We start from the raw sequence: 16,740 nt of genomic DNA, 5'->3' as shown, positions 1-16,740 counted from the left end.
CCTTTGTGGGATTTTTCACAATATATTTCCAATATTTCCAACATGCATTCTTACAGATCCAACCTTCACTGAGAAATTGCATAAACCTCTCAAGTTAGAGATCTTATTTTTTGAATAAAAGAAAGATTCGATGTGTTATCTTGGTGTCCAGACATAATGAAATGAGATGTATTTCTTCATCCCCAGTTTGCACACAAGATAAAAGGGGTCAATTGAATAGAGCGTAACTTGAAGTCAACAGCTTCCCAACACACTCAAAGAAAAATGCATCCCCTCCTTTTTAATCAGACTTATGAATAGATAGGGCTGGTTTCATATGCACTTTGAAGTCTCTTACCCTGTGATATGGCCCGTTCCCTGTGTTTTTTCCTGGAACATGGTACTATTCAGGGTACCTATGCATATCACAGCCTCTGCCATCATTTTTAATAAGTAGCTTATCTCTGTGATGCAACTAAAAGCAATCCTGAGTGTCTCCAGGGTTTGTTGTAATTAAATTTTATTGTTGTATTTGAAAATGTACATTTTTTGAAAACTAGTGCAAGAAAAATGGAAAAGAGATTCTAGAAGGTGATAGTCTGATTTTTAGAAGGTTTTAACCCTTTGTAGTTTCCAGATCCACAAAGTTTATTTATGCTTCCCAAGCAGCTGTTCTTACATGCCTCTGAAGCCCTGAATATAGCAGCTAATGTAGTTTATTAACTGATTTTGAGTAACTGTCAAAAGATTATCATGTATACCTGCAGTCAGATGCTCCAGGGTCAGAGGTTCAGTAATTTGTGTGTTGCTAAAAGGATTGTAGAAGGCATTTTCTGAAACTCTTACAGACTTGCTGCTGCCCCTTTCCTCTCCAAGTATTTACAGCTATAAGAGAATTTCTTCAAGTCCCAGTACTGCCAACGCAGTGCTGTGAAAAAAAGGCAGCGTTTGCTAACTTCTGATTTGGACAATAAAGAAATGGCACTGTTTTGAGCAGAGAACCAACCAGTTTACTTATATTGTTCTCTGGCATTACGCTGCCATGCTCAGGGACCACCACCCAAATGACTGAAATCTGCATCAGCCACCTTTGCACTCACACCTTTGTGCAGTCATTGGAGTTTCTTGCAGTCTGTATTCAGGCACTGAGCTTCACTTTGGTCATTGTACTGGTTTCAGTTCTCTTCACAGCTCAGCTCATCAGGACTGCTAATCAAGCACGCATTGCAGTTTTCCCCTTTTGTGCTTTATTCCTGCTTGATTTTCATACCATGGGGTGCTGTGAACTGCTTTTAGAGATTCCTATAACAATTTTTTCCAAATCAAAATATTTTCTCCAAACAATGTCATCTTTTCTGTCTGGCATTGCTACTAATCTTTATTTAGTTATTTACTTTACAATTTCTAGAGGGATTGGATATGCCCAAGGCACCCCTTTAAGCAACACTTTATATCAAGGTTGCATTTATAAATACTTCATGAGAGGCTAATGAATGATTAATAGATGTTTTAATGTATGAGCAATCAATTGCAGATTTTGCAATGTCCAACAGACAAGTAGGTTTCTTATAAGCATAGATTATAACCATATCTGACATCTTCTATTGATGGGCTTCTAAACGTCTATAACATACACACTACTCATATCTGTAACATGCTTAAAACATCTACTAATCACTGATTAATTTTTTATAACCTATTTTGAAGCAGAGCCTGTCTATGGAGTATATCCCTTACCACTGCTTGTGACTCTCCATTTCTAAAAGATAGATAATTTACTGGTCATTTTAGGACTTAGAACTCCTACCAATTTCAGCTACCAATAAATCTTTTCTGAGTTAACTCTAGCATTTTCATCTCAGTCTAAGAAAAAAATGTCCCTAGACTGCTATGTCCCTCAGACTTCTGGTTGCTCTACCCTGCTAATGCATATTTTGCAATATATATTTACATTATATATATATTATATATTATAGCAATATATATTGCTATAATGCAATGATTCTTAGGAGGCAAAGCCACTCTAAAATATATTTTCAGCCTCTTAAACTCAGTTTGATTGTTCTCAAGACAGCTGTCCAAGTGATGATGGTTCCCAATGTTTTTGGGTTTTTTACTGTCATCCCTGTGTGCTTTGTTCAGTGTTTGTCCTTTCTCAGAAAAGGATAAGAAAATAGAAACTTCCCAATAAGCCAGTGGAAAAGCCATGTCCAAGACAACTTTTGATTCTGACAGAGGACCACACATTTTGTGTGCTTGATAAGCACAGGAGTTTATGGGACTGCTCCTCCATGGGATTCCCCTAGTCTTTAGGGTGAAAGCCATGACCACGCTCTATGCTTTCTATGGTGCATTCAGGTAGAATTGACCAAAGCAGGCAATACAAATTATTTCCTGAAAATGTATGAGTCCTAGAACTAATCATTCCCATTTGAGAAGCAGCATGTTGCTCTAGTATCATATTTTGCAAATGAATTTTGAATTTTTAGTTGATATCTACTGACCTCACTTACAAGGTTGAGTCTTCTAATGTGATTTATCTAGATATTGAGACCAATTATTTAATAATAAAAATTAAAAGGATTTGCAGGTTTTTCTTGGGTTTGGGGTCATCAGTAAAATAGTTTCTGTTCTGAATATTCCCAAGTAAACATTCCACTCCCAGTCTAGTGCTAGTCTTTCACTGATTGCTCTTTACAGCAGTACTAAGCCGCTACACCTGTGGCATTAGTAACTTGAGCCTAAACACACACATCAAGCATAACTCGACTTAAAAAAATAGGAGAGAGAATATAGGGTTAAAAAATTTTATTCTTCAACACCAACATGGAATTTCCTCTTCCTTTTTTAAAACAACTCCTTTTCAAAGCCCTAGAAGTAAGAACCTCTCAAACTTGAGCTCTTGGAGCAGACATTCTTTGCACACAATTAAGTGGGTAAAAAACATTAAAATAACATAAAAGTTATTGTGCTATCACTTTTATATTATCCGGTTAGTATTATACGTTTATCATGGGTTTTATCATATTTTTATACTTTAATAAAATATCATGAATTTTATTTCTTTTTTTTTTTCAGCTGGTTAATAATCCACTAGCAAGTCAAGCAGCAGCAGCTGCAGCAGCAGCAGCCATGGGCTCCATAGCAAACTCCCAGGCCTTTGGAAACGCCCTCTCCAGCCTTCAGGGGGTCACAGGCCAGCTCGTCACTAATGCACAAGGACAGGTGAGTAGAAGATGGAGCAAACAGTGAATTCTGATGGCAGGCTGATCTTGGGACAAAAATCAGTTCCGCCTGTATGACAGCAATTTAAAAGTGCACATGTTGAAGATAAATAAATATTGATTTGTGAGACAAGGTAAGAAATGGAAAGTCTGAGAAATAGGGGGAAGATAGGCACTCTTAAAGAGTGTTTTCAAGCTAGAAAAGGCTAAGGATTTGTTTTAGTTATCAGCCCTTTATTTGTTTGTTTTATTTATCATCCCTTTAAAAATATCGTAGCGCAATACCATGCACTACTATTTTACCATTTTAAAAGTCCAGCAACCCTGTGATTTTTAACAAAGATACCATCTGTCTTCTTCCACTTACACATGCCTAATAACAGACACCTTTACTGAAGTGGTAAGGTGCTTCACTTTTTTGCATTTCTGTGGCATTTTTGTATGATGTCATTTCTTAAAAGGCATTAAATGATTCTAGTAAAGGAAAATAAATTGTAATGAAGTATCAGGGATGGAGTTATCTGAGTGGCTTCCTCATTTGTTTATTAACTATGTTAAGCAATTTGCAATTACTGTGCCAGCCTGTAAACGCAAATAGGGGAGATTATTTTGGTTTAAAGAAAATTTTCCAAACAGGAACTTGAACACTGTTTAAGAGTTAGTGTGTCTAAGATAGAGACTGTGCATTACCTACATTATGAATCTGTTTATTTGTTAAAACTATTTCAGTTTCACTCTTAGTATGATGCAGAAACGTATGCATCTGAATTCATATATATAAAAATAATTCCTTTGATACACCATATTTAAGTGGCTTTCAGATTGTGACCACTTTCATTCTTTATTGCATTTGTTAGGACTAAAATTACACAATGCCTTGTTTCTCTGCAATGGATCTGTCAATATAACTGGTAACTGAGTAATTTGAATGCCATTATTCTAAATTCTACAAATTGGGCATACAGTGATACCCACAGTGTTTTTGTGGATGTTAGGCCCGGAAAAACATTTATTGAATTGATGCAGCTGGGATGATATGTGAATCTAAAATTCAGTTTCTACTCTTACTGTTTACTAGTGAGAAGGAAAAAAAAAAGGGCAGCTCTTCTCCTGGCAACTTTCTGCTAGTTAATTGGAACAAGGGCGAGTTTTTTATTTTGGCCCATCAAAAAATAAAATTCAACACTCTATAGGACCTCCCCTGTTTTTTTTAAACAGGACACATAAACAAAGATGCTTCCTGAGCTTCACTCTCACCATCCAAGTCCCAGGGAAAAAAAATGCTGACCTTGTTATATTTACTGGGTGGGTGCAGAATTGTTCCATCACTACCCCGAGGGTTGAACGATGGAGCTTGTCAAAGTGAGGCCTTATCTAATGAATCATCTTATCGCAGGTGCACACCACACATATTAAAGGAGGATTGTATGAACAATGTGCCCTCTACAATAACCTTTCAATGTCTACTTTAACCCTTGTTTCAATCCCTTTTCATCAAAGGATCATTTTATGCAGCCAGCTTTAAATGGAGGCTCTCAAAAGCCTATTAAGATTTCTGGAGGGATGGGGTATTGGTTTGGGAGAAAAGTTGGTTATAATACCTATAACTCATAGTCAGATCAGCTCCAACATAGAGCCTCCTTGTTTCTATCTCCTCTGTGCTCCAGAAATGGTTCACAGCCACCACTTACATATGAAGCACTTGACACCAAAGATGTTCATCATAAGAGCTGAAGTTATGAATGTAGACTAATTTCTTTATAATTTTTCCTTTACATATCCTCCATAGAAAACAATCTATGTCTGACCATTCATTGTATCCTTAAAAAAACCCCATTACTAAGAAGATATCACTGAATGAAGGTTTCATTCAGGCTGAGTTTGTTTATTCCAGACATAATGTAAAGTCCAATAATCTCACAGGTTGCAGAGAAGGAGAAAGGAAAGGAATAATCCTCCCAATTGTCAGAATAAAATTACAGCACCTAGCTATCTGCCTAGGTCTTTTAAATAAGGGTTTTCTTTTTATTACTTGCTTTTGCAAATGTCCTTTGGTTTATAATCAGTACTGCAGACCTTGCCACAACATAGATAAATATTGATAGTAAGTGTGTAATATAGCATGCAGTTTTATAATATTCAACATAAACTCATATTACTTAGAGACCACTTCTCAGGCTGCCTTAAAACAGGACTATTCAGTATAATTAATCTACATTCCAGAAATTAAATTACATTCCCTTCAAATTGATAGCATTATAGCACCTAACCAAGAGCTACAAGATGTTTCTTCAAAATTAGAAGCATAAAGGAATAGTAATTTGAAACGCTCCATTTCTGAATAATCTGCTTGGAGTCACTAAAGAGCCAGATTTGCACCACACGTTAAGAATTCTGCCCTTTGAAAATTGTCCCTTTCAAGGAATCACAAGCACGATCCCCAAAACTCACTCCTGAAAATATAAAGCTGAATGAGTAACTGGAATGTTGATATGTGCAATCTTTGTAATTACACACTGTTTCTGTTACAGAAATTCAGGGCTTGTAAATGTCCATCTGTCTAGCTAAATATATGGTGATCAGTAATCCCTGGAGACATTAAGCTCTAGGTCAAATCCAAGATCCTATGCCAAATTTAATGGAAATGATCCTTTAAATGACATATGGCATGGCCTTGATTCCCAATAGTCTAGGAGTTCTTACAATTACAGTAAAAAATCATATATATTAACAATAGTTTATATAACATATTTTTATTAAATTAATTATTGAATTCAAAGTTACGGCATGTTTATTTATTTTTCATCTTTTGCTTTGGATGGCAATATAAGCTGTAACACCAGAGTTTCCCAAGATCAAACCAAGAGATCTAATCCATTGAAACAATATGATTAGATCACCTGATTAATTTGATATAGTACACGTAGAGGACTCTAAATCAAATTTTCATTTTCAGAGGCATATTATGAAGAGCTATTGGCCCATGTAACACTGCTTGCATTCTGTTTGCCCTCAGCACTTTCCAGGAAGTGTTTGCAGCACTGGGTTTTCATATCTTAAATTTAAAGGCCAGGGTAGCAGGTTTGCCAGATTGCACCCTGTCAGTAGATTTCAAAGAGAAACTGTCTACCTATTCAGCTTCAGCCTGCCTTACAGTAGGACCCTAGTGCCATTGCTGCCCTTGGATTCTTCAGAGGTTTAACCCAATATATCTCTTTTTTTATGCTGGTTTTGCAAATGAAATAAAAAATCAGGACTTTTGTGTTGGTTTTGCTATGTTTACTAAGCATGCAAAATGTGTGCTTTGGCAGTTGTCATAATATTTGTAAGGAAATGAGACACAGAAATATGAAAGCGAGGTTGATGAATATGGTTTCTTAATTATCATCAGTTGCATTCATATATGCCTCTTGACTTCAGCAGGATCAAATACATTTTAACTGTGGGTACTGAGTAAGTTTAGTTTCTCTTTTGAAAAGATGGGAGTTGTCTAACAGGAGAAAAATACCACTAAATTCAGCAGTTGCAAGATAACATTTTACCATAAAAGAAAAGAGTAACATGATGAGACTTGGCATGATGAACTGCCTTGTGGATAAAGAGGGCAATAGTCTGTTTCTTGGGAGATTAAAAGGAAAATCTAAGTATATATGGTGTAATTGTATTGTCCACCCTTTAACTGAACAGGGAATTAATTGGGATTGTTTCATTATAATCTAAGAATGCCCCTGAAGTAACCCACATTTCATTGAGCCCATGCTTTGCTCTTTAGATATGAAAACCTTTTGTATAGGAAAAATCTTAAGCACACGTCCACCCTGGTACTTAACAAAAAAATAACTAATTTTTGAGTGTTGTAGTCCACAAGTAGCTCAGGAAAATAAATAGAGAGAGAGGCATTGTTGATCCAATTAGATAATAGGAGTACTTTGGTTCTCATTATTCTGATGAGAGGGTACACATTTGCTCTTTGAGCTTCTTGATGGTAAACGGTGCTAATGAGGCCTGATGGATTCCCTGCTCCTAACAAGGCTCTCAGCAGTGCGAGTGATTACAATGGAGATAGATTTGATGGGATGCGCTCCCTTTTGTAGTGTCTCAGCTGCTGACACTCTGCGACATAATCAGGTCACAGAGCCGGTCACAGCCATCAGCAAAAGCCATAGCTCTATTCCTCATTATTAAAGTGCATTATTCAGTTCCAGGCCTTCACAATACTGCCAAGGGCCTTTTTTTCTTCCCCTTTTTTTTTTAAGCATCAGTTCTCAAATACAAGAGTTAATAAAATCATCAGCTAAAGAACTAGTAAATTAAAGAAATGGAAATAAAGTGCTCCCTTTCAAATTCATTGAAGGATCACAATTAAATAAGCAGGGAATTTCTCATCACCACACACTGTACAGTACAATGTAATATGTCATGTGCAATAACAACAGGGATAGGATTTTAAAAAATAACGCTGTGCTTATTGTGGACTGGCTTGGAAAGTGATGAAGTATCTTTTATGGTAAAGGAAATTTCTGTCTTTGCAACTATTACATGTCTACATGTAGGTACTCTTATTTCCACTGTTTTCTGTAACTACTTTTTTTCTGAAGTGAGAACAGTTATTTGCAAACTAAGTTCATGATTCTAAGCAGAGCAGCTGTCTTGTCTTAGCTTAAGTGGCCAAAACCACAATCTGGAAAATATTCAATAGGCTACAGTACTAGAACCTCTTTGCTCCCATAGACAAGGCCATTACCTTCTTTTGGGGAGTGAGGTAATTATAAAATGGTGTGGAAAAAGGTCTTTGTAGCATTTTCTTTCTATTCTGATGATGTTCAGCTGGGGCTATCCCCATTCCATGAGAAAATACTCTTTTAAAATCTGAGGCATGTTTTAATGCAGTTTAGTTAAACATGTGAGAAAAAAATAGTGGAAAGCTGGAATTGGAGTTAGTTAGTTAGTTAGTTAGTTAGTTAGTTAGTTAGTTAGTTAGTTAGTTATTAACTTTTTGTTTCAGTTTTGTTTCAGCTAAACAGCAATAAGATATTCCAATACTGAAATGTATACCTTTACAGGGAATTAAACAATTTCTGTTGAATCCCTGTAGTAGGTATTAAGTGACAATAGTATGATTTTGTGCATAGATAAAACCAAAGGATCTAATACATTGGATGGATTTTTTCTTGCTGTTGGGAGGGGTTTTTGTTTGGTTTTTGGGGGGTTTTTGCAGTTTTTATTCTGTTGGTCTTGTTCAACTCCAATTTTTCCTCTGTTTTCCTTCTGTTAGAGTATGCTATGATGAGCAAATGAACATGTATACACAAAGTCACTTGTATGACTTTCAGTTCTCTAGAACCACACATGTAAGAACTTTTCAATATCCACACTTCAAAGTTCAGAGCAATTAGCAGTCATCTCCAAGAAATGTGTAGAGATGCTACACAGTTTTCTTTTCAACACTAGCCAAGAAAATTGGGAGCTACCACTGGGACAACAAATTGTAACTCCTCCTATACTTAACAGGAGAATGTTGATTGTTGTTGGAATTTTTTTTGTTGTTTCTGTTTTGTTCATTCTTCCAGAAGTTCCATGAGCCTCAAAGTCCTGTAATGTGTAAGAATTTTAGAGTCTTCCTGAACATGTGCAATTCATACTGTTCTTCAGGGGTTCAATGTCCATTAGCCTTTTCTCTTAACCTTCTTTTCTTTTTCTTGTTCTCACTTTCTTTTTCAGCTATGCAGCTTTAATACATGGTAACCACTAATATTTTAGCCTTCACAACATCTAAAAGCTCACAAAATGCTTAACAATAATTGTTTAAGTAGTGACTGCTAACAATATCTTCCTAGGGCTAAGGCCTATAGAAATCTGAGAATGGCATATGTTAAGGATATTTCATTAGAAGCCTGAGACATTAAAAGAGACATATTTTGAAGGCATTGCTAGAGGGATTGTAACAGTTTCATAATACTAGCATTTAAGAACATTCTTTGGAAAACCCTTTAACAGGAGAATCTGTTTTGACAGACCTTCGTATTAATGTATTGAATTTCTGCTGGGTGGAGTCTGACTCAATTTTCCCCCTCAAAGTTTCCCTGTGCTGAATACATGCAGGAATACATGCAAGTTTTGCCATTTGCAGGAAGAAAAGTGAAAAGAGAAAAGGTCAGTTGTAAGGGAAGATTTTTTTTTTCCCAGTGGTTTCCCTCCCCTCAGCTATACATGGAGGAGGGTGTTTGTTTAATTACCTCCCATGTGAATATGAATCAAAAGACAAATAATTCTTTTAACATATTTTTGCTGACTGTGTCTTTATTTTGCTGTACTATTTCTCTAATGTCAGTTGTATCCACAGTGGCATAAATGTAAAAATGCATGGACCAAGCTCTCAGGTCATGCAAATTGGTAGTTTCATGAAGCAGAAATGGACTAAGGCAGAATGAGTCTAACTTAAACAAAGAGCTGACTAGCCTTTTTTATCTATTTTAGGCAGTGATCACTGAAAACTGGAAAGGATAATTGTTTAATGAAACTTCTATCAGGCTTGGAAATTATCCACATCTATCCAGAAGAGCCACTGAAATTTCTTTTACCTAACTTGCAAGAAATCTTACTTTTGCTACTAAATTTCAGACTTGAGACTGTAGCCTCTTGCCTGGATTTCTGCCTAAGGTACTGTCTTGGACATAGATCTTTTCAGAGGTGCCCAAGTCTTATTTTCAAAAGCAACTTTCATACCTGTAAAAGCCTGAGTTTCCTTCAATCAGAGTTACGAGGCTGAGTGCTTGAAGGCATGTCTATGCACTGTAACAGAGCATTGCAAGCAAATTGCCAGAGACAGTTCATTTATATGTGCATGTCTCAGTGCTGTACCAGCACAGATTGAAGAAGCCAAAAATCTCGGTAGTATGTTGTTGTGGCCGGACTAATTAATTCTGCTTCTCAACAAGGTGACACAGGATCTAGTTCATTAGTTATTAGCTCTGGGGTCTTGGTAACACACTGTATTATGTGGAGTAAATATGCTTTGAAGAGACCCTTAAAAGCCTGCAGCATTTAGGCACTTTTGAAAATGTTACTATTCTATATTAATTATTTCAAGTCAGAAGTACTGGACATAACTGTCCTTTTGTCATTGCCTTCTTAATTACTTCTGCATGGAGGAGAAAACCAAACTTACTACTAGTTCAACCCTAATACTATTTTCATGAAAGCTAACCTATAAAAAAAGAACCTACCATTCCTATAATCTGTTCATCTTAACATCATGAGGTGGTTATAAGCATGAAAAATTTTCGTTGTTATCACCAGTGACATACATCACAGTCAATGAAATCTTTCTGCTCTGCAGAGGTTCTTACACTGCTCTCCTTATCATCATATCTTATCACCTTCCAGTAAAGCATTAAGAAACACGACTAGTGATAGTCACAAATTGGTCTTCCTCTCAGCAGAAACTTGTAGAACAGCACATTGCATGTTTGGTAAGGGCATTTGGCTTTGTCTGTCTTTGTTAGGATTTTTTTTTGTTTTGTTTTACTTTTAAAGTTTGGGTTTTGTTTGGATTTTAAAATCTTTATGAAAGGATTTCTTAGAGATGCATATTGCTTATATTTCCATCAGAGCAAGGAAGACAACCAAAAATGTATTAGCTTTTAGAGCAGAATGTGGTGAAGCCAAAGACAATAAACAGAGCAATGTTTCTCAACTGCTGTTGAAATCCATTCTAAGTCTTTGACCTTCCCCTTCGAGCAAACTTTGCTGTGCACAGAGAAGGTTTAACTCTTGTTATCCTGAAAGACTGCATTTGGTAATTATGGATTTCATCCACGAGCTTTAGCTAGCCATTTAGATTCCTGGGAAGGAGACCACAGAAGAACTTGAAGGCAAAGACTCGAGTTTTGCTAAGTACATTGAAAACTCTTTAACATGATGTAAGCAAAGCAGTGGACAAAGCTGATTCATGTAGGTGGTACCAAGAAAAGAGCTTTCTATGTTACTGATGTTTCCCAAACAGTGGAAGTGCTTGGGAATATTGCATCAGTTCAGGAGTTGACAAAGTTGAGAAAAAATTGAGGCCACATCATTGTCTGAACAGAGATGATGGAAATCCTCCTGTATGAGACTTGTATTGGAGTGAAGTCTAAGACTATTGTTAATTCTGAACTTCTTATGAGGGAGCACTGTGCAGGGTGGATTATAGAGAGACTGTAGGTAAACAGAGGCAATAGTGGACCAAATCTGAGGGTCTGAGTTATCTTTCTAAATGTGCCTCATCATTTCTGAAAAAACTCAGATCATAGTTCTTTGTGTAACATGGTGCTTAGCCTTATTTAGATTTTATCTAACTTATCCTATATATTATATATGCTTTATCCTTGTGTCAGAATTTTACAATCTGCTGAGTTGACATTGGAAATCAGAATAAACTAAACCAAAAGTGCTTTTTTGGGCAAAGGGAAGAAGAAGGCAGATCACTCTGTCAAAAGTGCAATTAATGCAAAATGCTAAATATTTTTGGTCCTAGATTCACTGATAGAGCACTCCTGCTCTTTTGATGAGGTTTGGAATTTCTTAAAAGTTATGAGTCTTCATGCATAAATGAAGGCCATTGTATTTCTTATTGAACTTCAGTCTTGACAGCTGGATGTGTATGTCTTAGAGATACAGGTGAGGAAAGATTTGGCACTCCCATATTTGCAGTATTTGTTTGAAATCTGGAAGGATGAGGAGTCCATCCACTGAAATGTATTCATACAGCATTCATAGTAATAACTAGCCAGAGGGAGACCCAAAACTTCTGCATGCAGGTCCACAAGCTTCCAAACAGCACAATGAGCTGGAATTGTCCTGTAAGAGGAAGTATTCTCTGTCTTCTGATCTGTATCCAGATTATTGCAAAGAATTGTGTGTATGCCATCTTCTATGGGTTGATCTGTGAACAGTTACAGGGAAGTTCAAGCAGAAAAAAAAAATCAATCTATTTTTCCCAAAGTATATCTCAGTTTGTCATTTTTTTCAGATGCTGACAGTGGTAGGCTTCAGTGTGTGTACATGCAAATGGCCCAGATATCAAAAGGGGGAAAAAAAGGGACTTTGAAATATCTATGCCAATGTATTAAATATATATGACTTTAAAAGTACATTTTTCACTTAAACTTCCTTCTTTGCACATTAATTAAATATTATCTCTAGGATAAGTATCTCTCATAGAAGACTAATGTATTATTGTCCCATAATAATGGACGAGAATGACAGAATCTCTTTCCTTAAGTGCAAAGAAGGATTTATTAATATAAAGAAAACACTCATAGCCCTTGAGCAACTCTTTTTCTGCTTCATAGAGAATCTAGCTAGACTCCCCCCATGTCTAGCTAGAGATTCAAGGAAGCAATACATATATCCTGCCAGTTTAAAAATCAATCCTCTTTTCAGGGGATAATTTAATATCAAGACATGATGTACCCAATATCCAAATATACATTCATTTTCATGTTTGACGCATCAAATGCTCTGACATAGCCAAGTTTCAAAATAAATGGTTTGTTTTAGAGGTTGGATATGTCATATTAGCATTCACCCAGCAGATAGAGAGATAGATCAGAGAGTGATCAGGACATCAGGGAGACAGTTTAGAGAGAGATGAGAGAGGCCAGGTACACCTTGCAATGTTAAAAAAAGCTAGCTAGCTAGCAAGAAAGAAATTGTATAAATAGGTCACTGCAGCCCAACTGAAAAGAAGTTTAATTTTAACTTGTTAGTCATCATCTCCAGAGGCCTAATCCACTCCCTTCTTTGAGGGCTGTTCATTTAGCTATGTCTTATTTGATAGCACAAATAGACAGACTCAAAGAAAAAAGCATGGTATCAGACTCATGCAGTGTACTGGGTTTGAGGGGGAATCAGCGCCGCTTGCCATGCTAAAATTTCCTTCTTCTTTCCTTTGCAATTCTTCTTATTAGCCTTAATTTGTTCTCATTTGTCTGGTTTTGCTCTCCTGGTTTCTTCCATAAGGAAGCATAAAGAGTACAGGCAAACAGGTGTCTGGTGACAATGTCAGAGACACATCCTCAGACACCCCAAGGTATTCAGCTTTCTAGTTTCTGTTCTACTTCCTCTACCATTTTCTTTTCCTGGCAATTTCTTTGTCTCACTGTGTATCTGGGATTCAGTTAGTTAAACATAGGTCTTTAGTCCCATTTCAGACATGGCACAATACTACTCTAAGTATCCTGTGGTTGATCCAAAAAGATGTTCTTCCCTCTGTGTCTTATTGCCATATTCTGAGAAAACCCTAAAACATTTCAAATAGAGCAGATATCAACATTCTTTTCAACTGAATTGCTTCCCACTTATGTGAACACATGTATGTATGCTTACCTGGAAATTTATGCTCATCTCCTCAGAAGAGATACAAGTACCCATAAGGAAATGAGATTATAAATATTTTAATTACCTCTTGAGTCATGCTTCTGTCTTTGGGGTCATTTGACTCTTTATTCTGGTGACAAATGAAAATAAACTAAACCTTCTCCTCCTGGCATGGAAGACGATGTGCTGCCTTTTTTTAGCTCAGATCTGTCTCAAGTGTAATTTTAGATGTGTGTAATTATGACTGTACAGAGGCCATAATTGTCTGCGTTCTATTAATTTAACCCCCATATTAATATATGAGGAGCAAAACTAGGCCTGTATTTTTCTAGGGGTTTGATTTGCCACAAAAAATGTAAATACTCTTGAATGACAGCAAAGTGAGAGTTAAAAGATACTGAATGTTAACATTCTACCCTTTCACTACAGGCAGGTACTATGTAGACAGGTACTATTGATAGTTCTGCACAAGAGATCAGAGTGATCTCTGAATTAGGAGTTCAAGAAAATGGAGGCTTTTTAATAGAATTGCAGGGAAAATATTTCCCAGCATACCCCCACAGGATGGCATGGTCTGCATGTTCCATGATGTTTGTCATGTTGATGAATATCACCTCCAGACACCCCTCCAAAGTGCTGGGAGGTGGCTTCCATTTTTAGGTATTTAAAGTACATCTTCTGGGACCTGCACTATATATCTCTTAATTTTAATTGTACAGATACTGATGCATGGGTTTTGTATTTACAATCTCTTAAAATTAGTATTATCAACTACAGTGCAGCGCTTGGTATGTTTAAATCTATATGTTGCTCTCTTGGTTGGTCTGTTTGTACCCGGGAGAATGTGTCTCATTTCTCTGATGTACCAAAATTTCCCAGCTGTTGCACCTATTTTTCAGGTACAGTCACCTATCTTTGATGTCAAGTAGATCCATGAATTTGAAAGCAGTTGTTGTTTATGTTCATTGTTGAAACACACTCCTTTAGCTAAAGAAGAAAGTTTAAGAACCAATGCACAGAGAGGTTAAATAAATCATAATGTTGTCACCTTTGAATAAAATTAATATGGAACTGATATTAGCAATAAAGCACCACATTCTTCTCTACCACATCTGAGAATTTTTGCTACAACAGCCAAGACAAAAATCTGCCCAGAGACTAAGATTAAATATTGAATGACTGCTTAGAAAAATAATTTTGAATAAGTTTTGAACTTTATTTTTTGCTCACAAGGGTCCAAAGAGACTAACTTTTTCTCTGTTCACCAGATACAGGAAGACATAGGACGCCCTGATGCTCATCTGTGAAGTCTAAGAGCTGATTGAATATGTTCTGAAATTGCAATCACAAACTACGTTTTTGTAAGAGTATAAGGAAGGTTTTGGAAATGAGTATAAAACAAATCTTGACAAACTTTTTGGCAGCTTCTCAGGGTAACTATTTAAAATATTAATATTAGACTACTGACCTAAAAATACTGTTAGTAATGTACAGAAGCATTTGTCTATTCAAATAGGTTCATGCTTCTGTATATACAATGATGGACACTTAGAGCTCTGCTTACATGGAAGTCCTTAACCAACAATGATGTATGATGAGAAACACCCTGTATGATGAGAAAAAAATATCACAAGTAAATATGCTACAACAAAAGACTTCTTTTCTGAATACAAATAAAAATGTATCTGTTAAATATTACTAAGTCTAGCTCAAAATCTCCTAGCCTGATCCATCAATGGAAAGGGCCCCATCCTAAGGAGCACTTAATGCAGCAAGCTTACCCTTGCCTTTTATTTCTCCTTAAAATCATATGCAGTGAAAAGAGGGAACAAACATGAATGATGCATTCCTGATTCACTAAATCACTGTGGTCTCTGGCAAGAGCACAAATGTAAAAATGTTTAGATCAGCCTCATACTACCAAACAAATGATGCAAAAGGAGACCTCAAAGAACACAGAGTGAGGGGAGATAAATGAGTACCATGTCAAGAAAGCAATTTCTCACTGAGTTTGCACAGAATGGAAATTTTACTTCCAAGAGATGGTTAGGGAATCTTTCTAATAAATCTTCAGTCCACAGTCATTGCTGTGTCTTTTTTTTTTAAACTTACTTTTTAAGAGTGGTGTAAGTTATACCCTCCCCAGTGAAATGTGTCAAGATACTACCAGTCAAGTTGAAGGAATTTAAGTGAATTATCTCTATCTCTGTGTTTATATTTGTAATAGACAAGGATGGTCAAACAGATTTCATTTTGTGCATGTGTTGAACATCTTTTCAACCAGTTAGGTCTTCTCAAAACCTTTTCTTATTTTAATAGTAGCTCAAAAAAGAAAAAAATAAAGTTGAGTCTTATTCCCAGAAAAAGTGTCAATGATTTTATTTTCATTGTAGGGATTTTTTAAAATTATGTTACCTTCCTTTTAGCTACAGCTGAGATTGAGATGGTCAGTAAAAAGGCAACTTGTTTTCCAAATGACCTAGAGACTGTAGGTCAATTTTAGAATTGATTTCTTCACGGAGTACTCTGTTTAGACTCCTGATTTGAATTCATTTTCCCTAATTTTAACCTCATGAAAGGCAACTTAGGCTAGTCAACAATCTAAGCTAGTTGTTTAGTGTTTTCTGTCATCATTGAAACAAATAGACACTCTCAGAAAAGAAAACATAGGACCAATATAAGGAAGGTGTTTTAAACATCAATGAATTATCTTGCAGGGATTTTTCACTCTCTACACTGAATAGAGAGAGTCATGAATGACAGTCTACAACCGGATTTCTAATGCTAGGTGTTGAATATTATATCAATTCCCTGCTTAAAATATCACACAGCAGTTACTTTTAATGATACTTGAGTCCTTTAGGTAATGTTATCCTTAAGCTCACCATCACAGTCACAGTAGTTTTAACTCAGATCCTGGGAGCAGCTGAGGATGGACATGCAGAACTTAGTACTGGCTGACCTGACTTATTTTTTTAATTACTCTGGGGGAATTTTTTTTTTTTTCCTGTTTTGCTTGCCTGCTTCTTTGTGTTTCCCAGATAAATAGAGACCAAGGTAATGGTATCTCTCTGAATTATTTAAGGCATACTTAACTTTGCAGGTACTTCAACTAAGTGATGGTTTGCAATGTGAAGGGGAGGTTCTTTCTGTTGAGTATCTTTTCTTTCAAGTAAGA

At 36.2% G+C, this 16,740-nt stretch overlaps 1 protein-coding gene across 2 annotated transcripts in view; it reads left to right on the top strand.

Annotated features, from left to right (window-relative positions):
• The window catches only part of POU6F2 (POU class 6 homeobox 2), a 307,632-nt gene that overhangs the window by 252,833 nt on the left and 38,059 nt on the right, over nucleotides 1–16,740 (top strand). For both annotated transcript variants that reach the window (XM_058034322.1, XM_058034331.1), the window contains exon 6: nucleotides 3,058–3,204. In XM_058034322.1, the coding sequence (XP_057890305.1) occupies nucleotides 3,058–3,204 (147 nt within the window). The remainder of the gene's footprint in view (nucleotides 1–3,057; nucleotides 3,205–16,740) is intronic.

Source organism: Melospiza georgiana, chromosome 1, assembly GCF_028018845.1.
Source record: "Melospiza georgiana isolate bMelGeo1 chromosome 1, bMelGeo1.pri, whole genome shotgun sequence".
Classification (NCBI taxonomy): Eukaryota; Metazoa; Chordata; class Aves; order Passeriformes; family Passerellidae; genus Melospiza; species Melospiza georgiana.
This window is presented reverse-complemented; position numbering and strand designations above follow the sequence as displayed.